We start from the raw sequence: 24,423 nt of genomic DNA on the forward strand, positions 1-24,423 counted from the left end.
TTTTTTCTATACTTTATAGTACAATTAACTTTGTATACTTATAATTCAAAATTCAAAAGTGCAAAAAGTTTATTATAATGTAACCTTTATATACTTTAAAGTTTATTCACTTTTGAATGATAATAAACTTTGTTTCACTTTGAAGTGAAAGCTTAAGATCATTTATTAAATTTATTCACTTTTAAATTATAATAAATTTTATTCACTTATAAGTGAAAATTTATAAGTGTATAAAATTTATCCACTTTTGAATAAACTTATAAGTGAAACTTTATTCACTTTTGAATTATAAGTAATAGTTTTTCACTTTGGAATTATAATATAAAGTATATAAAAGCTATATTATAATAAACTTTATACACTTTTGAATTATAAGTGTATAAATTAAAAGTGCATAAATTTTATTATTTATATCTATATTATTTATAAAGTTTATAAACATACCTAATAATAAATTTTATAAAGTTTTATAACTTTATATATTAAATATGAAACTTTAAATTATAATATTTAAATTTGATTATGAAGTTAAACTTTAAAGTATATTAAAGTTTAATATAGTTTAATAAATTTTACATTTTAAATTAACATCATGTTTAATATTTTATATTTAACTCTACTTTTTAAATTAAAATTAAATATATATTTAATATTAAAATAAATGACAATAAAATGACAACCAAAATATTAATAATCTAAATTTAAAAATAATATTCAATATTTCAACATAAATATTAAATATAAAGATATATTGAAAAATAAAAAATATAATATGAATATTGTACATTTATATAAAAATATATTAAAAATTAAAAAATAATAATTTTTTTTATTAAACTATTTTTAAAAAAAAATTATTAAGTAAAATATAAATAAAATATATTAAATTTAAGATATATTAAAAATAAATAAATTATAATATAAATAGAATACATTAAAAAATAAAAATAAGTATAAATAAAATACAGTTAAAAAATATATATTTAAAAAATAATATAGAAAAAATATATTCAAATTTTTAAAAAATAATATAGAAAAATATCTTCAAATTTTTTAAAAATATAATTAAAAATTCATTAAATGCGGCGAGAGAGGGGGGTGGGGTGTGGGCCCAAACCGGACTGCATACTTTTAGCAGGCGTAGTACTGGATTTGTACTTGCAGGAAGGCAAGGTCATTCACAATTATAAGTCCTGCGATGATATTATCGTTGGTGGGGCCGGCAAGTTTTGAACAGTTTTACTTTAGCAGTGTGAGACATGACGTAACTTGGCTTTCCTTTTCGACGGCACCAGAAAATGTGAAAACGATCCCTGGAAAACAGTAATAACCCACATAAACCACATACTGACACTTTTCCGACTTAAAAGACCCCATACAAAGAGTCTATCGGCTCAATTACAATGACAAGATGACTGATTATATATCGATATAATAGTTCATCTAACCTTTCACATAAATATGCAATTAAAATGACAAGATGACTGACTAATAGTTAACCAACAAGAAGAGGCAGAACCTTCACACAATGACAATAGCAATTAGTAGTTTTTCTCCCAACTGTACATCCAACCTTATGATGGGTCGTCAGTGGTGAGCTTCCAGGAGGGAAAAGCAGAGATAGGAAACTTCTTTGGTAGGGTCAATCCAAACGTTTCCTCCCTATCCAAACCGCCCTCCACATTCCAATGAAAGCAATGTATGAGCTGAGCCACAACCAAGTAAACAGAAGAAAGCCCCATGTAAATCCCAGGGCATCCTCTCCTTCCTGTTCCGAAAGACAACAATTCGAAGTGGTGGCCATTCACATCTATGCTTGAGCCAATAAATCTCTCGGGCTTGAATTCTAAAGGATCTTCCCAAACTCTTTCATCCCTTCCGATTGCCCAAACATTCACAAATAACCTTGTTTTTGGTGGGATGTAGTATCCTCCAACATTGCAACCCTGGGTGGACTCGTGTGCCATGAGCAAGGGCGCTGGTGCATGTAGTCGAAGAGTTTCCTTCACCATACATCGCAAGTAGTCTAAGCTTACCAGATCACTCTCTCTTACCATACGATCTCTTCCAACCTTTAATTCAATCTCCTCTTGTGCCCTTGACATTGCTTGAGGGTTTCTCAACAGCTCAGTCATTGCCCATTCTAAAGTTGTGGTAGATGTCTCTACTCCAGCAATTAACATATCCTGCGATAGAATTGAACTCGTTGTGTTAGTGAGGTCTAAGCAGAAATTTGGCAATTGGGTAGAATAGTTCCACAATTTGACAATACTAAAGAGCTAGTAGTTTCTGAGGGTCCATGACAATTACTGACCGTGATGATTGCTTTGATGTGAAGCCGAGAGACTTGCATCTCCGCACTTCCGATCTCAGCCATGTCCAGCATCACGTCCACAATGTCCGGTTTTTCCGACTTTTTTACCCTTCTTCGCTCAATGTGCTCATCGATTGAGCTTGTCAGCAAACTCATCGAATACCTTATTGATGGCCTGCATGCGGCGGCAGTAGCCTCCCCAATCGAGAAAAGCAAGAGAGGGAATGAAGTCTCTCGGAACAATTACTCCCGTCAGATGCATAATCTCAGCCACCATCTGTGAAAACTCCTGCCCTCCGCTCAGACGTTGATGGTCGGAGTAACTTCTCCCTGCAAACATTCTGCACACAATGTTGAGTAAGACAGAAAAGATATGCTTCCTGAGATTGACGAGGCGCACGCCGTGCTGGCTCTCCTCCCACACAGATCTGACCATGGCGGACACCTCTTCCTTCCTCACCTACCTGAATGAATCCGTTCTCTTGGGCGTCAGCAATTCGATTGTGCACAGCTTTCTCATCTGCCCCCAGTACTCTCCGTAAGGGGATTGCGCCACGTCTCTGCGCTCGTAGGTCATGTACTTGCCCGCCGATGTAGGGGGGGCCTTTTAGCGAAGATCAAATCATGGGTTTTAAGAAACTCTTTGGCCATGGCAGGAGAACAGACCACCACCGTGGGCACCGAGCCCAGGCGTAGGAACTTGATGGGCCCGTACTTGGTTGCCAGCTTAGCCAGAGCTTTGTGAGGAAGACTTCACAAAAGATGGAGCTTAGCCAGAGTAGGAAGATAGGTAGGGTTGAATGAGTAAGCTCTCCCTGTGATTGGTCGGCCATCGTCCAAGGTAAAAGGCGTTCAAGCCGAGCATGAAGCGTGGCATCTGATGCGTCTTTCGCGGGTGCATAAATTCCAAGCAACTAAAACTGTTCAGTTTGAAACGCCATTTCCGACGGGACGTCTCTGTCTTCTAGATTTCAGTGTATTCAATTTCGTGTCCTCACAGTCGCGATGCCCTATTGTGAGGAAATTTTGGTTTTCGTTTTTTTTCTTAATTTATTTTTCTAGTATATTTATGTAATATATGAGGTCAATTCATAAGTCATTTAAAAAATGATGTTGTTTGTGTAAGAAAATTCTAAACTGAGAAGTGATAGCTTCAAATAAATTATACATCCATTTATAGGATCCAAACAAAACTAAAACAAAAACTCTAAATCAAGAAGATAATTAGGCTCCATTACCAATAGACTCGTGTTATGTTTCCAATATGGAGACATGGAAAGAGAGTAGAGGGGGATAGAGAGGTGTAAGAAAATATGAGGAAGATGTAGAGATATAGAGGAAGAGAGAGAGTGTGAGAGAGATAGACAAACAAAGAGATGTAGATGTATAGAGTGGGAGAGAGAGAGAGGGGGAGAGGAAATAGGGATATATATATTGCCCTCTATCTATATCTCTCTCTACCTGCCTCTTATATATATATATATATATAGAGAGAGAGAGAGAGAGAGAGAGAGAGAGAGAGAGAGAGAGAGAGAGAGAGAGAGAGAGAGAGAGAGAGAGAGCGAGAGAGAGAGAGAGAGAGAGAGAGAGAGAGAGAGATTTTGTCATCATCAAAATAATCAAGATTGACATAACATTAAAGCCAAAATAAATCTAGTTAAAATCAGTCAATTTTAATAAATATTTTTTTGGTACAAATTATAATTCTCAAGACTAATTATTAATTTGAACTCTAAAATACTTTAAAAAAAAATTCTTTCTTCAAACAAATTTAATAAATCAATAAAATAAATATTACATTTTTATGGATAAATTTTATTAATTTTTTTTAATTAAAATATACATTTTATAATTTACTTCAAAATTTAGATTTTGAATTTAATGTTTTATTTATTTCTAAAAAAATCATCAAAGTTTATAATAAGAGAAGATACTCTTAACACATACAACAAATTAAGCATTTGGAGACATTTTAAAAAATCATTATTTTGTTATCCAATTATTTAGATGTTTAATACCATCTTTTATTAAAAAGAATTAAATAAAAGTAGCTTCTTGAAATAAAATTAAAATAAAAAATGTTAAGTATTTTGTCAATAAAATATAACAATTTTTTATTTACTCAATTTTTTAGTTAGATATATTTATAATATTATTTAGAGTAAAAAAAAAAAGCCAGTGAATAACTATACTTTCTAGTAGAAAAGGCTTATGGCAAACAACACCACCCAAATCGGATTTTGCTTCCATCCAAAAACATTTTATACCCTAATTCAATTCATTGACAACTAAAAAGTTTGACGTGGCACTAATTTAATATACAATGGGTCTATAATTAATCCCTTCATATTTTTATAACATGATCCATCATAGAATGAAAGAATTAGTGAGGATGATTTATGCTCATTAACTAATTCTCTCATTCTAATGCTAGATCATATAGTATGAATGAAACATTGGTGATGAGAAACATTATACACAACTCAAAGCCAAAAATATATGAATTAACATAATAGACTATGAAAATTCCATGACTTTAATCCCTCCATAATCACCAATTGAAATTAAAATCATTTGGTACTGTCATTGACATATGTTTGCACCAAAATTTTGCATTTGAGTATGTAATTGATCTCAGCGTAATCATAAATTGATTTAACTTGTACTTTTGATAGGCTTAACAAGAAGCCCATTCTTATTCTATTCATTGTCTTTCTTGTTATTATTAATTTAATACAACTGAGATCTTATGGATTTCAATTTCAGTAACTCCAAGGATTTTTCACCATGTCAGGGGTGTAATAGTTATTCATGGGTGATTGGATTTAAATAGAATGAAATTACGAATACATATAGAACTTTGATCTTATTAGGTTTTATAAGGAATAGAAAGGTGGAACAAGAATCATTGTTGTGAATATTGTTGGGACAACACTATCTAAAGGGAGGATTACCTGGTTTACAATTAAAAATGTGTTTTAGAGGATGTATTGGGATTATGTTTGCAGGAGACAAAGCAAGAAGATAAAATTTTCTTTGCAGATAATCAAGGAAAAACAACATGCTAGGCTTGATTAGATTCCTAGTAACTGCTTTTGAAATGGTTCTATAACCTCACTGGGAAACTTAGACTGCTTTTAAATCAAAACTTGTGTGGATCAAAAACTTTGTTTATTATTCTTCAAAGCTATGGGTTGCAATGCAATTTTTCGTTCTACTTTTTTTAGATCAAATGGTGACCTCTTTTCTAATATTAAATAGTCACTTAAAAGTTTTACAGCAACAAATAGATGTACTCTTAGCTTGGTAAAATGCAAGCGTGAATTGATTTGCAAAATAAAAAAATTCATCTAAATGCTAGATTGATATTCCACATTTAATTATATGATTTGTATTAGGATTTTGTGGATGAGCTTATTGTTCATGCAAATTTGGGTAAAGTTTTCCTAAATATAAATACAAAATCCATTAGCCTATCTTCAAGATTTAAAACTTTGTCTACATGTGGAAAACATATTGAACATTTGTTAGAGACATGTTTGTTCTTTGTATTGTTTTAATGCGTTAAGGTTGCCTATTGTACACTTTTGTTAATGAAATTTCTGATTTCAATACGAGGAATCCAAGGAGTATTAGGTTAGTATTCTTGTAATTGTTCTTTTGCTTGATTCATTTTCCTTGGTCAAAGTTCCAAATATTTTTCAAGCACATGTTTTTCTTGTAATTTCTTGAGCTATTGTTGTTGAATCGATAGCTACTTATGGTGAGTTGACATTGGGGCCATCACTGAACCGACATTTATGAATATTTGAGTATGTTGTTAAGCTTTACAAAAAAAATTCTTCCCTTAATGATGTTGTTGATGATTATGATTGTCTAGAGAGTCATGCATTATAATTTCTTGTCTAATTAAGCAAAGGAATTTACAAATTGAGCTTGGTGTAAGTTTTGATTCTTTGTTAGATCTAATGTAGAATGAAGAGGATTGCATTCCCCAACATAAGTGATTTGGTTCCCATCTACGTTTAAGTTCTATCATAGAGAAGTTAAAATTGCTTGCAACCTCTTTGCATCTCAAGAACAAATCCAACGATTAAATATTTTGCATGATATAGAGATAAATCCTTTCGTTTTTGGAATGGCAATAATAATTTTGGTATTTTATTTTAATATATAAAGTAGACACAATTTAAAAAAAATAAAATTATCAGTTAAACCTATTTTAGAAAAGTGAGGGGTCTATCAAACTACTTATTAAGTAAGCTAATGTAAAAAATTGGGAGTGATTTGAAATTTCCATGTAAGATTTTGAGAAGCACGAAGTGAGGGTGTACAACTACTGAGTCCTCTCCCCTAGTGCACCCTCATAATACACTTGCATTTGGTAACTTGTTGATCCCAAAATTGTTTCTGTGGTCCTTGCTTCTCATGGCCATTGTGGAAATTAGTGATCACCAGTGTTGAAGGAGTTTACCATTAATTTTTAGACAGATTAAAAACAATACTGAAAAGCTAAACTTTAAAAAAGAAATAACATATACTTAAATACGAACTAATAATTAGCATGTGCACAGGATTGAAGTGACAGAAACAGAGCTAGTGCTCCTCACACAAACAAACTACATATATAAGCATTTCCTGCTACTCCCTATACTGCAAATTATTTATACGAGAGAGAGCAAGGAAGCGGATCTGATCAGTCGGATGTCTGCCACAGGTGGTCTCCTTGGGGAACGAAAATGCAGATAGAGGGGGTACCAGGCTTCACATTCAGCGCCTTGAATGGGATGTTGTTGGGAATCCAGGCGCTGGTGTCCTTGTGACACACAGCCACCGCCTCCACCGTCCTACCATCTTCTTCTCCCTTCACCCAAACTCTTGCGATCATCCTGCCTGCTTCCAAAGTACATGCCGACTTATGGCAGTAGTACACAGCATAAGCATATTGTTTACTGTGGCAGTAATACACGTCCTTCTCTGCTGCGCCCACGTTTTTTACTCCCACAATGGTATACTCCTGCCTCACGGATTTTGACATGATCTTTGAAACATTCGTGGCCAGCACATTTAAGCGATTGCTCCCCAACTTCGACGTGCTCAAGTCAACCAGGGACTCCAACGATGTTGCGCAGAACTTGTTTTCGCCCTCCTCAGCAGGTCTTTCGCAGGCTTGCAAAGTCTCCTTCATAGCCAGAGCCATGACGGAATCTGGCGCTATGTTGAGCTCCTTGAACGCCAGGGGAAGCTTGTCTTAGGAGAAAGGGATTTGGTCTGCCACGGAGCGTGGAAGAAAATGTCTCTCCCTTTCTCGCAAGAAGGTGAGAGATACTTTGGTTCCGCTCACCAAATCTTTCTCCAGCAGAAACGTGCACGACGATGCATCCATCGGCATTTGCGTAGTTGGAACATAAAGTTTTGCTACGTCGCAACGTTTCAAAGGCACCGGCGCAACGCCTTGTGTCCCAACTTTTCTTGGACGCATCCCCGCGTCCACTTTCATTCCTCCGTCGCCCACATTTAACGCTGTTTTCCCATCATCATCATCATCATCATCAGGTGAGATGAGTTCCCGCACAAGTTGTGGAATGGGTGTTGTGGGCAGCTTCTCCTGCCAGTACGTTAAGCTCGGAGATACTCTTTCACCATGCAAATGTGCAGCTCCGCTCGCCGCTACTGACTGTGAATTCCAAACAACGAAACTCATGAGCAATGTAAAATTGCAAACTACCTAAGTTGAACTTTAAAACAAAATGAAAAAAACATACAATGAGAATAATGAAACTAGTTAAAGCCCTCATCTTGTTAAACACAGCAAGCAAGTTAACGATTTCAGAGATACCGAGTGAGGGAGGGTCTCATCCATTAAAATAGGTGCTTAAGCTTCGCCTCAACCGCCATACTGGACGCTACCATAGCAGATATGCATGTGCTAAATCAGATTCTTTTTAAATTTGCCTGGCCCAACCGCCGTAGTGGATGTTTGTTTTTTGGTCGGTCACCGCCGTAGTGGATGTTGCCATGGCAGACACGCATGCACTAATCACAAGGCCATTAAGTTTATTTTTAAATTTCTTTTGTATTTTTAAATTGAAGCTGATTTGACTTTGTTTTTTTGAAGAATCTTAAAATTTTTCATAAACAAGTAATATATTCAGATCACAAATTATAATAAAATCTTAATAATTTTTTTAAAATATACTATATTTTATTATAATATATAAAATTATTGATGCATATCTCCAAGATTTCATTTGCCATTGTTAAGATTGCTCAACTCATTTATGTTTGATGCCTCAACTCATTTATCATCTACTTACTTCATGTCTAACTTACTTTATCATTAACATAATCATTTAGGCAATAATGCAAAAAATAGATTATGAACTGACATCATACCATACTACTCACTTTTAATTTTTTTTATTTCTCTTAGCTAATCATGTAAAGTAAATTACAACCATCAAGTTGTTGGCATTTCACATTAGTTAGTAGGTTTAGTTTTAAGTTAAACCAATAAATAATTGCACGGTTGGTTTTTGTGGTGCAGTAATGAAACAGTTTTAGTCTGGTATTGCCTGTTTAAAGGCACCCCGAATGAATATTATTCTATTAAGTTTTATTTTTTGCTTATATCACCTTCATATGGTATAAAAGAAACAAAGGGATGCCTAGGTGCGTCATCGAGGATGATGGGGTTAAACATTGTTTTTTATGCGCTATTGTTGCATGAAGAGTGTGAATCTGTCAGTAAACTATTGATGACGTATCAGTTCTGGGCATGTAGAGGAGGTGTACTTACTTAGTAGGTTAGTATAACACAATGAAGAGAGCCTTGAATGTTAAAGGTGCACCATTTATAGAATTTTCTTGCCATGTATGACACCATTCAAAAAGTGATTTGAATGAAATCCATGCCTAAAATCCATCTCTTCATTTGTTTTTCAGTTATATACCTAAACTCTATAGTTGGTTGTGTCCAATGTGGAGGTGAATAAATTTTCTTCGTTGAAAGATCAACTTCAAGTAAATGAATTTCACATTGTGCTTGAGAATGTTCAATCAGATTGCAAAGCTCTATCCATAGGCAACATATGGAAAGGTAAGTATGACAGAGATTGGCATATGAATTATGAAGAGAATAGATGTCTTACATCGGGCAATAATTTTTTTTAATTAGTGCCTAGGTAGGTAGATAATACAAACATTGATTTTATGCAAAATCTATGGATTGGGGACTTGTTTCATTTTCTTTGTGAAATGTTTTGAAATTGAGGGTAGAACTCACAAGTAGTGTGCTCACCAACACCTACAAAAAGGAAACCCCTTTTTAGAAAGAGAGGATGATGTAGGGACTTCGCGAGGTCATAACTTTTGACTCGGTTGTCCGATTGGGCTGAAATTTTACGTGGATGTGTATCTTGAGGAGGTGATTGGATTTTCTACCAAACTTAATTAGGTAGGGCCCCCAAAAATTCAAAATTTTAGGGCCGAATTCCTTCATCTAAGGCCTCAAAATTGGCTTACTTTCTTTTTTGGGTTTTCAGAAAGTTGGTTTTTAAGTTAATTTTGAACTCATAATCTTTATGGGGTTAGAAAGTTGGCAATTTGTGCCGTAGGAGTGTTTTTTAGATTTCTAGAAGATTTCATGATTTTGGGGAAAGATTTGAAAATTTTCATAAAAGGCAAATTTCAGATTTTGTAAAAATCTGCCCAAAAAGAAAATTTTTGGTTGTTGTTTAATATAGGGACTTTTCATTGTAATAGAATAATGGTTGGAGTTTGTAGGGAGAATAGTGAAGAAGATTTGATCCAGACTTGTGCTAATTTTTTATTATCCTTTGTTATATTGATTATGCTTTAACTGGCTACATTAGAAAGGGCCCTAATTTGATACATAATAGGGTAGAACTCACAAGTAGTGTGCTCACCAACACCTAAAAAAAGGAAAACCCTTTGTAGAAAGAGAGGCTTTTGACCAGAGCACTTGATTGGCAGGAACAAGGATCTTGAGTTCTCAAAGGCTTACACTTTTAGAATAGAGGGGTTTAGGAGAACGCCCCGAATCATATTCCATCCCAAAAACCTTGCGCTTGCAATAAGCCATCGAAGGAATTCAAAAAAAAATAATGAGTTTTGAAAGGCTTCTTGCAACCTTTTACTATCCAGCAGTTGAAGAAGGTGGCTTAGGAGATGAACAACCTTGAAGCTGAGATTGCTAATACCTTAAAATCCTTAGTTTATCTTTATCTGTTTGGTGTTGTCTTTTTACTGACTTCTAACTTGTTGTTGTTGTCCTTTTTTGTCTGTTATGCATATTTCCTTTCTTAGTGAACTTTCTTTGAATATTTTATCTAGCTTGTAAACTCTGTGGTTTCGGGTCCTTGTAAAACCCATTTTTTCCTTAATGAAAAACAAAGCTAGTTCCTAAAATAATAAAAAAAATGTATGTTAATATAAAATAGAGAACCCTAAATGCATATGATACCTTATCAATCAAACCACACTTGAATAATTCATGCCTAAATTCTAGTAGATGTAATAAAGGAAACTCAATTATCAATGCTTAGAACAAGATGATTTTAGAATGAGGAATCAAGGATTGGAATTTAGAAAGGAACCTTACTACCATGTTAAATATTAAGATAAAAACTTGATCAATGAAACTGAAAAGTCTTAATATCATAATAGATGCGCATTAGGGATTAGAAAGGACTCTATGCTCATGCAAAAATAAGTGAAAAGGTGTGAAGAAAGTTTGATCATAGATTCTCCAGATTATTCATCCTTAGAGTGAGGATTTCGGAGTTGGGGGCTGAGAAGGAGATATAAACTTTATTGAAATGAGTAAAGTGTTATTACTAAAATCTAAGCATAGAAGGTCAAAAGACCTAATAGTTTTAGGATAAGCAATTGAAGATTGGGGCTCAAGAAGATGTCTATCCTAGATCAAAATGAGTCGAAAGGTATGATGTAGGAGTAATCATTGAAGATCAAAAAATATAATCATTTTTAGAACAAGGCCTCAAAGATTAAAAATTAAGGTGGTCTAATCTCCTTCTCAAAGAAGGCTAGGGATTGTCCAATGGGTCTAAAGACTGATGAGATGTAGTGATATCATCAAAAACATCAATTGGTATTTCAATGAATGGAAGGATTTGATAAGGATCAAAACAAAAACAAAAATAAAAAGAGAATGAGAAAACACAATAATATTTAAATAAAATACAATAAAAAAAGACCCTAAAGTTGAATCTATGATATAAAATATAGGGGAATGAGAGAAATGAAGACCAAACACATGTAAGAGAAAGAGAAAAAGAAAAAAATGACCAAAAATAATCCCAAAACTTGAAGCCAACATAAGAGAAAAAGAATCCTAGGACCTAGTACAAATGAGCAAAGGAATCTAAATAACATATGAAAAATATGAGCACAATGAAGAGGATAGAAGGAAAACACAATGCCAATAGTGACCATGACACCATGAATTCGTACACGGGCATAGAAGATGACCATCATGAAACTAAAATTGAGTACATGGGCACTACGGTTTTACAACTGTTGTATGCAATGAAAAATCAAGGCATTGAAAAGTAGATTGGCATTAAAAATGATGCAAATGACCATAAAAATCCTTTACAATCATGCACACTAAAAGATTATATTAATGCATTTCAATGGAGTTATTATAATTGAGAGTGGTAGGTAGTCAATTAACAAGAGATATCTTATATCGAGCATTGAGGATAAAGGTTTCATTTTAAGTAATGCCACAAGAAAAAAACATTCTCAAACCTATAGGTATTTATTGAGTTGGACACAACCTTTATCTATGTTGTAGAGATATGATTTGATTTTTGAATTTGTGAAGTAATATAATTGATAATGATGATCTTTGACATGCAAATCAACTAAGTTATTATGTATGGTATCAAAATTTAGAATAGTTTCTTTTTGGTTCTAATATCTTACTGGTTTATGCTTGCTATTGTGACTTCAATCTTCATGGTAACACAAGTGTGTGGTTTATCTTTGAAGGTGATCATTTGTTGTAAAGACAAAAAATTGATGATGATGAAATTTATTTGTCCACCACTTTAATTAATTTTGTAGGTGACCCATGATCAAATTTTTTATTTTTAATAATTTTATTCAATAATATAGTTATAATTTTTTTCCATACTAATATTATGTCTATCGAGTTTGGTTGTTTATGTTGGTAGCAACAATGAAGGAAGAGTGAGAGGGGGGGAGGGTCAATCATTATTCACCAGGTCTACTAACTTAACCACAAAAACATATATGATAAACTTCAACAATAGTAAAGATAAACAAATTAAGGGAACAACACATAATACCAAGATTTTTGACGTGGAAAACCTAGTTAAGGGAAAACCCATGGTGGGAACCTATCCATAATAAGATGATACTCTGCAGTAGTATGTGGAAATGATAAAATGGGGAATGCACATGCATTTAGGGACACTTCCTATAGCTCAGTGGTCAAGTATAATGACCCGAAAGGCTACAACCCTCAGGGAAGTCTCAATGACTTTGAACAAGATTTAGACTATAATTCAGAAGAAATAACCTGAAGGAATAGCATCTCCAAATGCCTGATTGCAGTCCTGGTTAAGCATAAATGTCTTCTCAACAACAACAATCTCTCCTCAATTACAATGCCGAAGGATTAATCACTTGATCGCACATAGACCACTCTTTGACAGGGATAACTTTAAGAAACCACCCCCTTGGAAACTATGTAAAATCCTTGCGAATCAGACATTATTTTCAGGGGAAAATTTTCATATGGATGGCAAAAAAATTTTCAAAATAGGGAAAAAAATAATTTTGTATTGGAGATTTTTTTCCAGGGTACGAAAATTCCATAAATTTCTGGCGAATTATACCTTGTTCTATGGGGAAAATATATATTGTAGGAGGTGAATAATTTTTGTTAAAAGGAACAAATATATAAGTATGGGCAAATTTTTTTACTCCGAAGGAAAAATTATTTAAATGTATTGGCGATTTTTATCCACCGCTTGAAAATTATTGAATTTGTTTTGGCGAATATTTTGTTATTTATGAAAAAATATATAATTTATTAGTGATTTCATGAATTCATTGCCATTAATAGACAAGGCACTTCACATCACATCAATACATTACATTGAGTCTGGACTCTGCACGATGTATAAATATGCGTGGCCTCTTTGACACGTGAAGGGTGACACATACCTAAAATCCATCAATGATTTTAAACCATTCCATGATCGTAGATCAATGGCTGAAGTTTTATTTCGGCCCAATTTTATGAAGAGAACATAGCTCACCAGAAAGTGCCCAGAATGGAATTGGATTCAATAGACACGTATCAAATGTCACAAATCACGATCGATAATTTCGGTCATTTAATATATATCTATTCAGTTACTACAGTCCACTCTGTCCCCATGACTTCCAATGTGGTACTTGCCAACTTGGTACTGGTTTATAGTTGTTTCCAATTTCACACACTCGTGCATTTATGGGAAAGATTTGCAGAGATACGAAAGATTTAAAAAAATTTAAAACAATTAATATAGTTAGAGAAGTAATTATTACAATCAAGAGCTTTATTTATATACGATATCTGCTTCTTTCAACTTCAATTAGCCTTTGCCATTTGGTAGATAAATCGTCGGAGCTCACGGTATTTAAATTCTTCCTCTGGTTTAGGTTTATAGGCTTAGGTTGTTTAATTTGTTAATCTATTTTCTCAAGATGGACACTCCCATCCGCTTGAGAAGCATTTCTACAGAGGACCAAAGGGCCTTTCTAGGCTCCATTAAGGACCAAACCCTCCAATCAGTCTGCAAGGAGGCCGGGTTATTCACCAATGAGGTTGTGTGGATGGTGCTGGGCAAAGAGTTTCTGCGAAATGAAAATAGATACCGTGTTAACATGAACATTACATCTCGTTTCTTAGCGTCTCTTCTGGACCTTAGAGGAGATAAGGTGGATATGCTGATGTTGTTGAGGAAGGTTTTCAAGTAATACTTCCTTTGAGATGACATTACTGTTGTCGTCCTTGTAGAAGTAGGGGCGAGGATCCCTTGGGCGAGTGAATTATCCAAGCTTCTCCTCCCTGACTAAACAGTGCCAGTGGCTAGGCAACTATTTCTCCTGAACCTAAATGCGGAGCACTTGACGCGTCACAGGAAATGGACACAAATTAGCAGGGACTTCCTCCGCAAATGGTTGCTCCTGGATGACTTTCCAAACTACACATGGCTTGAAGAATTCTCTTAGCTTATGTTGTCTGAAAAATTCTATATGGAAGGAGGTCCAGATTCTTAGTGCGAAGTTTTAAACCATCCACTACTTGTGCCCTAGCCCCGCCCCCTTGGGCTCCTAGTAGTTTTTTTTTTCCTATGTCCTTGAAACCTGACAGGCTAAGCGGCTCACTCATTTTGGCTTTTAAGTTTTTGAGAGACTCAAGTCTCAGACTTCAGACGTAAAAATTGTAAATTTCCAAAGCATGAATATTAATGATAATTTTTCAAATTCTAGTTTGTTTTAGTTTGCCTCTTATAGTCTTATGGATATAAGAATGCTTTCTATAATTCTATTTCATTTTTATTGATTAATTTTTTTCAAATGCTTTTTGTATATGAGCTATGTTATTTCAATTATTTGTTAAACAATGGCAATAATGTAATACCGTGATCTTTTTTATGTAATGCTTCTTCCTCTATATTTAATATATATATATAAAAAATCAGTTTGTTCCATTAATTATTTGTACATTGATTATGGTTGATTATAATTTTATAAATATATAATTAAGATTTGAACTAAAACTCCAACTTACTTATATTAAACTAAATTTAATATAATTAAATTTAGTTATTTTAATTATATTAAACTTACTTATTTTATTTATATTAAATTAAAATTTATATTAAACTAAATTTATGTTGAACTTTTATATATATTTTTAGTCTTTATTTATTTATTAAATTAAAATTTATATTACACTAAATTTATGTTAAACTTTTATATATATTTTTAAACTATTTTTTAAAATTATATATCGTAAACATATTTTTAAAGAATTTTGTTAAACTTTAAATTAATACACTAAATTTATGTTGAACTTTTATATATATTTTTAAACTATTTTTAAAAATTATATATCGTAAACATATTTTTAAAGAATTTTGTTAAACTTTAAATTAATATTATAGATTTAATATTGAATGTTTTCTTTTTTATATTAAACTTTTACCTTTCAAATTGTATATCAAAATTTATGTTTTTATTTAGTTATTTGTTTTATTCTAGAAACTAAGTTTCATGTTTGATACTTTTTTTTGAATTTCAATTTTTTACAAATACTATTAACATTATATTTAATAGTTATCTCAAACTATTGCACATCTTTAAAATTTAAATGTCTCTTATTATGGGACCGACGACATCTGACAACACTCAACAAATATCATTGTTCGTCAGATGAGCAAAGATCAACGACATAGGGTGGATTTCAGCCCAAATGTGGGAAGTGAACACATTTGTGAGAACTTCGCTCGGAATTGAACATTTTAAATTTAATTAAATATAATTAAGTCTATAAAGCTCTTTTTCGGGCGGAAGTTTAAAATGATTAAATAGACTTAAAAAACAGACCCAAAAAGTGACACAAGTATGGTGACGTGCCAGAAAAATGACAGAAGTTGTGGGACCCACTACATCTGAAAATAGGTACCATCGTCCGTTGGATGAACAAAGATCAATGACTTAGGGTGGATTTCAGCCTGAATGCGGGAAGTGAACACATTTGTGAGAACTTTGCCCAGAATTGAACATTTTAAATTTAATTAAATATAATTAAGTCTATAAAGCTCTGTTTCGGGTGGAAGTTTAAAATGATTAAATAGACTTAAAAAACAGACCCGAAAAGTGACACGAGTATGGTGACGTGCCAAAAAATTGGCAGAAGTCTCAAGTCATGGGACCCACGACATCTAAAAATAGGTACCATCATCCATTGGATGAGCAAAGATCAACGACTTAGGGTGGATTTCGGCCCAAATGTGGGAAGTGAATACATTTGTGAGAACTTCGCTCGAAATTGAACATTTTAAATTTAATTAAATATAATTAAGTCTATAAGTATAAAGCTCTTTTTTGGGTGGAAATTTAAAATGATAAAACAAACGTAAAAAAAAGACCCGAAAAGTGACATGAGTATGGTGACGTTTTCGAAAACTTCCAGAAGTCATGGGACCCATGATAACTGACAACAGGTACGATCATTCATTGGATGAGCAAAGATCAATGACTTAGGGTGGATTTTGGCCCGAATGTAGGAAGTGAACACATTTATGAGAACTTCGCCTGGAATTGAAACGTTTTAAATTTAATTAAATATAATTAAGTCTATAAAGCTCTTTTTTGGGTGAAAGTTTAAAATTATTAATAAAACTTAAAAAACAGACTCGTAAAGTCACACAAGTATGGTGACGTGCCCAAAAAATTGCAAAAGTCATGGGACCCACGATATCTAACAATAGATACCCTAGTCCCTCATCCGTTGGATGAGCAAAGATCAATGGCTTTGGGTGGATTTTGGCCCGAATGTGGGAAGTGAACACATTTGTGAGAACTTCGCCCGGAATTGAACGTTTTACATTTAATATCCTCTGAATTTATACTGAAGTAATGAATGTTTTGTCCTTTGGCATCGAATAGTTATTTATAATAATTAATAAAATTACAACATGATTCTTAATGTCCTCGGAATTTATACTTAAGTAATGAATGTTTTGTCCTTCAGCATCGAATAGTTATTAATAGTAATTAATAAAATTACAACATGATTATTGATATTTTGCCCTTTAGGTATTACTTTTCTACTTTTCAGAGTTTTCAAAATAAGAGACTCATAAATCATAATCGTATTTCATTTCATGGACAAACTTGTAAATTGAGGGAGATTTAGAAACAACTACTAGATTGAGGAATGCAAGTTGCAATAGAGACTGTCTGCACCAATCTAGTGAAATAGAAATTTTGGGTAAAATCTAGAACACCTACATCCCGCCTTTTTTTATTTATTTTTAATCTTGTGGTCCAATTTGAGGGTTAGCATTTTCAGGTTTTTATCTAGCATTATTTTGAATTATTAACAATAACAACGATGGGGAAACCGATAAGCAGTAGTTCAACATGAAGCCAAGTGAAAAACAAAATGTACCTAACCGAACTGGTTAAAACACCAGGTTTCACTAATGAATACCATGATATTTATGACCTTGCTATCCATGGTGAAAAGCGTATCATAGATATTATATATGCATTGTCTAGTAAGGCGGCATATGCATGTAGGGCAAAATTTATTGTTTTCAACCCGATGTTAAAACAAAGAACATATAAAATCGCATCATGGGATGTTGGATTGGGAAGCATGGTGTTACCTGAAGTATTCCCTTGCCTTGATTTTGTCATGCTCTGCGCCAAAAATTATGATGAAGACAAACAAAAGCAATTGTCAATAAAAATACAAAAGAGGAAATTCTATCCATAAACGAGGGAGAATTTGCTCGTTTGTTGAACGTAGGATTTTAAGCCCAAAACTCAAACGTCCAAATTGACCTTGAAAATCTAGCAAGGAATTATGAGAGACTCAATGCAAGTCACAGAGATTCATTTATCAAAGCTCTAATAAAGAGTGGTATTGGTATTGTGTTGGATCAGAATCATAAGCCTCCTTATGATTCTAAAATTTTTGTTCCATGGGTTGGGGATACTATTTCCTTGCTGTCATTTTGCCTAGCATTGAAAAATGATAGAGAAGTGGGTGCAAGCCTTCTTGAAATGATTTATAATATCCATTGTGTAGGTCAGCCAGTAAGATATAATTTTATTGAGAACATTATTAAATCCATGCAAAAACAATTGCTAATGATAAAAAAAGGTTCATGTAAGACATTTAGGTTCTCATCCTACTTTTGTTATCTTCTTCTATCCAAGTATCATGCAATATTTGAGACCAACAAGCTTCAAATTGTGAGCTATAAGATTGATTAGAAGACTGGGAAGAGAACATAGTGTCCAATATATGAATGGACACGAAAGATAAGGATGCATGATAATAGAAAGAACTACAACCATTTTGTAGGCTTCTTTTTGGCACCAATGTATAATTAAATTACAAGCACTCCAATGCCTAGGTTTCCCATGTCTTGTAGAGATTGCATTCAACTCAGAAGTCAAATAGAATTGGTTGATTGGTTCTTCATGGAAGAATTCACTGTGTTAAGAGTTTACTAATTGAGAGTAAAACCATACAGACTTCCAATACATGTGACAGAGAGGGTATTTGTATTAGAGTATGTACGACAATTGGAGAGCACAGATAGGAACTTCCATGGTCAGCAAAAGAAGAACATATTTCCTTCCATGCCTTTCTCATGTGGAGGGTTCACATTTGAGAGAAAAGCATTCAATGCGGTACATGATTTTTTAACATTTTTAAAATTTGGTGATGAGGGTCTCTGGAAATATGATCCAATCAGTGTAGTTCAAGAAAGGCTTAAGAAAAATGGGAACTCTTCAGCGTTATGTCAACATGAAAGTAAACCATTGCTAGAAAAGCATAGAAACATGGACTCCTTGGATGAGGTTAAAAAAGAGATGGAGAAAATTGCAGCTGACAACAACATTTCAACAGAAGAAATTCCATCACAAATTATGGCATTGCACACACATAGGACAACGGAGGAGGTCCAGGGTATCCAAAATAGGAGATCCTACAATTTCTACCTAAAATCTGTTAATCCTTCTAAGAAATCTATTCCCAAATCAATTCTGTAAGAATGTAAAGAGAGTTTTTGGACTCAAACCAAAATAAATGATTTTTGGACTATGAGGAAGAATCTCGGTGAACCAAAGACAAGTGCAGAATTTGAGAACATCGACGAGGATGTAGAGTTTAGAAAATTGTGGAATATGAAGCATCCCACAACAACATATGATAGGAGTGAAGATGATGATGAGTATGAGGTTGATCCCCCTCCAACAACTACTACAGCCCCTAAAATATTAGGTGGAGTCAATGAGTCCATGAAAGAAAAATATAGCAAAGAGACAAGCATTATGGAAAAAATGGGTTTTGAAGGTGGTGGTCTAGGTGCCAAAGGAGAGTGAATTTGGTATCCACTTCAGGTACAACTTCCATCAGAGTCAAAATCAAAAGCTCCTATTAAACTAGTCATTAGACTTGATTCTTCAGATTCATCATGGATAGGTACTACTCATTACCCTCTGGGTCCACCTACAATTGTTTCAGGTTCAAATCCACAACCACCACCACATCATAGTATTCCCATTGGTGGTGAATCAGGTGCCACTGCCACATGTGGGGAATTTGGGGATAGTATTCCCATTATTGTTCAATCAAGTGACATTGTGATTGGTGGGGTTGGCATGGGTACTACTAGTACTACTGATACTAGTTGTCTTGTTGTTGGACAAGGGCTACAAGAAAATATCTCTCGCAAGAGGCCACTAGTGGTAGATAATAATACTATTTAGAAAACTTTATCAAGTACCACTGACACTACAAAATAATCATTTGCAGCTTCAAATCACACACCTAAAAAGATTATGAAAACTACATATAAAAGTGTCAGTGGGATTGGGACAGGATCAAGAATTGTTGTTGCTAATCCTAGTCAAGCATTAGTTAAAACCACAGGAATAAGTGGAACTAGAGCCTCTGGTATTCCTATGTCACCTTTCAAACATTCAATTGCTTTAGGAAGCCCAAATTTTTAATTTCATGACTACTATGAAAAATATGAACACACAACAAAAACAAATAAAGAAAAAAAGAAAGCATTTCATAGGGTTTTCCAGACTAAAGTTTTAAACGAACAACCTGCAAGGAACAAGGTATTTACAACATATGACCCACATAAAGATATGATGGAGTTCATGGTTTTTATGCCCCCGGCCCCAACTAAAGATAAAAATCCACCACACAGTCAGATAGATCCCTCTGAATTTCAAGTTAGCATGCTCCAAATGGATTTTTCCAAAGTACATAATGTGGACAAAATTAGTGTGTCAAAAAGGAGTAACGAAGTGGTCTACACTTCACTGCTAAAGGTGGAGAGAGAAAAAATAAACTGGAGAAACAAATAGAAAAGTTACAGGCAGATTTGGAAAACAAAAAAAATCAAGGAGGAAAGCAACAGATAGCAAGTGTAATGATTTAAAGAAAAGGATAAAAAATTTGGGCTCTGTAGTAGAAATTGCAGAGTAGGAGAAGATGGATGCAAAATTTAAGGACCTAATAGAAAAACTGGCTAAAAGCAGTAAAAAATTGATGAGGAAAGAGCCAATTTTGAAAAATTATACAAAAGTTATGAGTCTGCTGCTGCCGAAATGAGAAAATTACAGGACCTATTGGATCATGGGAAGGAAAAAGAAAAAAATTTGCAAGAGGAAGTAGAGGAAGAAAGAAATAAATGTGCACAAATGAAAGAAGACCTGCATAATGCAAATGATTAAATAAAAACTCTGGAGGATAGATTGAAAGATAATATGAAAAATACAATGAAGTATATACAAGAAAACATTTGGCTGCAAATAATGCAAAAGAGTGACAATTTCTGTGAATGGTTTGAATTGAATGAAAGTTTGAGAGTAATTTATATGAAAATCAAAGGGCACTTTGAGAAGAGCATACATGTTTATTCAAAAGAGGAAATGGTAAAAAAGATTCTGCAAGTAGTCTACAGTTCCAGCGACAACTACTTGGCATCCAAGGGAATTAAGAGCCGCATTGATGCCACAATTAAGACATCATCTATCATTCAAAAATGTTAGAAGCTAAGGGAAACATCATAAGTTATGGAAAATTATGGAAAAAAGATATTGAAGCTGCAAGAAAAGAAAAATAATTTGATTAAACTTGGTTTTCCTAAGACCGTTGACCCATCAAATAAATTCATTGGAAAAGAAGCTTACACAAAAAGCACGGAGATAAAAATGAAATCTAATTTAGACTTGCTTCCAAAGGACACAACTCCCCAAAGCTTTCTAGAATTCATCCAACCATTTACAACTCTAAATTTGGTATTGGACAAAACAGTGATGTCAAGTCAATCTTCTAAATATGGAATGTTGACGAAGTTGCAGTTGACTTTCCATAGTTTACAGAATATTGACCTTCCATCAGACAAAGAGTGGAGCACCTACAAAAACTGGCACATAAATCTTAAGAATCATAGTATGTATTGCACAATTTTCTTCTTTTACTCTTAATTTCAAGGTTTTATGTTTTTTCTGTTTGCTATTTTGCTAATCCAACCTATGAATCTATGATGCACAGTGCAAAACTTCAGCCAGCAAATTTGTATTCTCAAATTCTCCCTTGCTTTAACATTTATGCATTTCTCTATTTATGATTACTAGGTTTTAGGCACTACTGTTATCTATGTTTAATTTGTCATGGCGTGAATTAATATTTAATTTTGAACTCTATTTTTTGAACAGGAGACATCAGACATGTAGCAGATGTTAAATTGATAATACAACCTATTGGCATATGGACACTCCAATGAGACATTGTATGTGATTGAAGGTTTTGTCATTGATGGCAACCTTGCAATCCTATGGCACCGACAAGACATCATACTGGCAAAGCATTATACAGGCAAGACAGTGTACTGGCATTAGTTAGATCACTCTACACTGGCACCGACATAGAAGAAAAGATGTATACCGGCATAGAGGCCGACAGGATTTTTGATATGTAATATTTTGTTTATTATTGTAAGCCGACTTGGCAAATTGTAAAATGACTCTTGTATATAAAGGAGATCATTGTAGACATTTAGTAAGGTAATGTGGTGAGCACAAAGAAAATTATTAGGTAGACCTAATGTGCGAATTATAGGTCAAGGGTATATGTAAAGAACGGAGCAAGAGCTGGTACTAAATCTAGCATTAGAGATGCTATTGTAAAGTAGTACAAGTTATTGGATTAATATAATCCTTATTGTAAGTCAGTGTGACTTCTCATTGAGCAGTGAGCTCTAGGCAGTTGGCCTTCCTGCATGTGCAGGCCCCTATTGTAAGTGATATTCTCTTATTGGCCAGTGAGTGAATATTGTGGGTCACAAATCCCACTGAGGTTTTTTCCACATCGGGTTTCCTCGTTAAACATCTTGTGTTATGGTGTTCTTTTCATGTGGATATTTCTGATTCTGTTTATTGCATTAATTCTTGCATACCCGTATACTGTTATTTTATGTTTTGCATGTTTTAATTCAAGAAAATCTTATCACCGGTTAGATACTGATTCACCCCCCCCCCCCCCTCTCAGTATCTGTGTGAATCCTAACAATTGGTATCAGAGCCTAGTCCTCTATTTTCAGAAGCCTAACAACTTGAGGAAGATCTTGACACCGGTAAAGATGGAAAATCTGATGAAGCAACTTGAAGGAGCTCTTACAGACTATGATGTAGAGAAGTTGAAAAATATCAAATTAGAAGATGATTTAAGAGCAGCTCAGGATATCATTCAGGCACTTCAAGAAAATCTTACTATTGCAAGAAATAAATGAAGAGAACTTTGTGAAAAATTGCAAAATGAGAATGATGAAAAGGAATCACTTAATGACATGATAAGCAAGCTAAAACAAGAGATCATGACAACAAAAAACGAAATGCAGGATATGACTATGAGATTTTGCAAAGAGATTGAGGATAGAAAGAAGAATGAAGAAGAATTGACCAGAAGACTAAGTGATGCAGCAAATGAGAACACAAGACTTAGCTATGAAAATGACATGTTGAAGATAGATCTGATGCATACTCAGAATGACTCAAATGAACTGATGAGACAAAAAGAAATCTTGGAAAGGGAATTGGAAACTGCAAATCAACATAAAGAAAAATTCAAGAAAAGCTTAGAAGAACTTGGTACCTTATTGAAGAATCAAAAACCTAAAGGTGACACTTCTGGAATTGGCTTCAAAGTTGGTGAAAGTTTTGGTACTACAAATACTCAGGAACACAGCAAACCGGTAAGACCACCTAATACTTATAAATTCAATGGAAAATGCTTTAATTGTAATAAGTATGGTCATAGGGAAAATGAATGTAGATCTAGGAATTATCAGAATATCAATACACCCACCGGTCAATGTTCCAAATGCAACAAAGTTGGTCATAACTCTGAAAACTGTAGAATGAATGTGAGATGTTATGTCTATGGAAGATTTGGACATTTATCTAATCAATGCAGAACACAAACCGGCATAGGTTATGGGAAAGCTATTCAAAAAAATAATGTAACTTGTTATGCATGTAACAAGATTGGGCATATTGCTAGATTTTGTAGAAGTAAAGGTACATCAGTAGACAACAAAAGTGCTAGCTTGAAAGGTAAAGAAAAAGTTGAAGAGGTTAAGAAAGAATTCTCAAAGAAATGGATTAGAAAAGCTGATCTAAATATTGGGAATACTCCTCCACTGGTAGAACCAACAAATGCTTCATCGACAGGACAGAGCAGTGCTCCACCGGCAAGAAGTTCTTCATCTAATTGAAGAAAATTTCCTTGAGGGTTTGGAAATCTAATGACACATATGCTATTATTCCCTCGGTTAGAGATAAGAAGTTGAAAATTACTTATTACTAGCAAACAATGTTAAGTGAATACTTAACCGACACGCAATTAATGTGGTAGATGGCAAAAAGACATTATAAAAATAAGGTTTTGGCTCCATTTCATTTCACCGTGATTTCAAACTTTCAGAGAGCACGAAGATTTCGAGCTAAGGCATTTCAAGCAAGAAGCAAGCACACTCCAAGCATTCATCCATCCAAGACAGAAAAAGGTATTTAATCATGGCATCCACCTCTGCAATTGAATACATAGCAAACCCTACTATTGTGGAAGTAATTAAAAGACCTAGCCCCGTATTTCCATTAGTCCCCGAGATAGAAAAGAAGGATGATACCTTAGGTGCATTTTCTCAAATTCCTAAAGGTGTTGTATATGCTGAAGACCCTAGAATGTACATCCACTACAACATTGAAGAGTTAGG

The 24,423-nt window shown here is 33.9% G+C and overlaps 2 protein-coding genes across 2 annotated transcripts; both read right to left on the reverse strand.

Annotated features, from left to right (window-relative positions):
• Positions 1-1,535: 1,535 nt before the first annotated feature.
• LOC131066331 (cytochrome P450 71AU50-like) lies at positions 1,536-2,610 on the reverse strand. Its single transcript, XM_058001070.2, has 2 exons — positions 2,315-2,610; positions 1,536-2,186 (listed from the first exon to the last, which is right to left on the reverse strand). Exons 1-2 carry the CDS (start codon positions 2,468-2,470, stop codon positions 1,575-1,577), a joined length of 768 nt encoding a protein of 255 aa, XP_057857053.2. The 5' UTR covers positions 2,471-2,610; the 3' UTR covers positions 1,536-1,574.
• A 4,391-nt stretch (positions 2,611-7,001) lies between these two features.
• On the reverse strand, positions 7,002-8,139 carry LOC131066327 (BURP domain-containing protein 6). The gene is given in 2 exon segments (XM_058001065.2): positions 7,002-7,991; positions 8,080-8,139. Coding segments are annotated over 2 exon segments (1,014 nt in total). The 5' UTR covers positions 8,113-8,139; the 3' UTR covers positions 7,002-7,010.
• Positions 8,140-24,423: the final 16,284 nt, after the last annotated feature.

The sequence above is a fragment of the Cryptomeria japonica genome, chromosome 3 (assembly GCF_030272615.1).
Source record: "Cryptomeria japonica chromosome 3, Sugi_1.0, whole genome shotgun sequence".
Lineage (NCBI taxonomy): Eukaryota > Viridiplantae > Streptophyta > Pinopsida > Cupressales > Cupressaceae > Cryptomeria > Cryptomeria japonica.

Excerpts from the sequence above, each read along its gene's own strand:
- LOC131066331 (XM_058001070.2), bottom strand. The coding sequence starts at position 2,470 with ATGAGTTTGCTGACAAGCTCAATCGATGAGCACATTGAGCGAAGAAGG. Across the intron at positions 2,187-2,314 it reads ACATCAAAGCAATCATCACG|GATATGTTAATTGCTGGAGT; the intron begins GTCAGTAATTGT and ends ATTCTATCGCAG.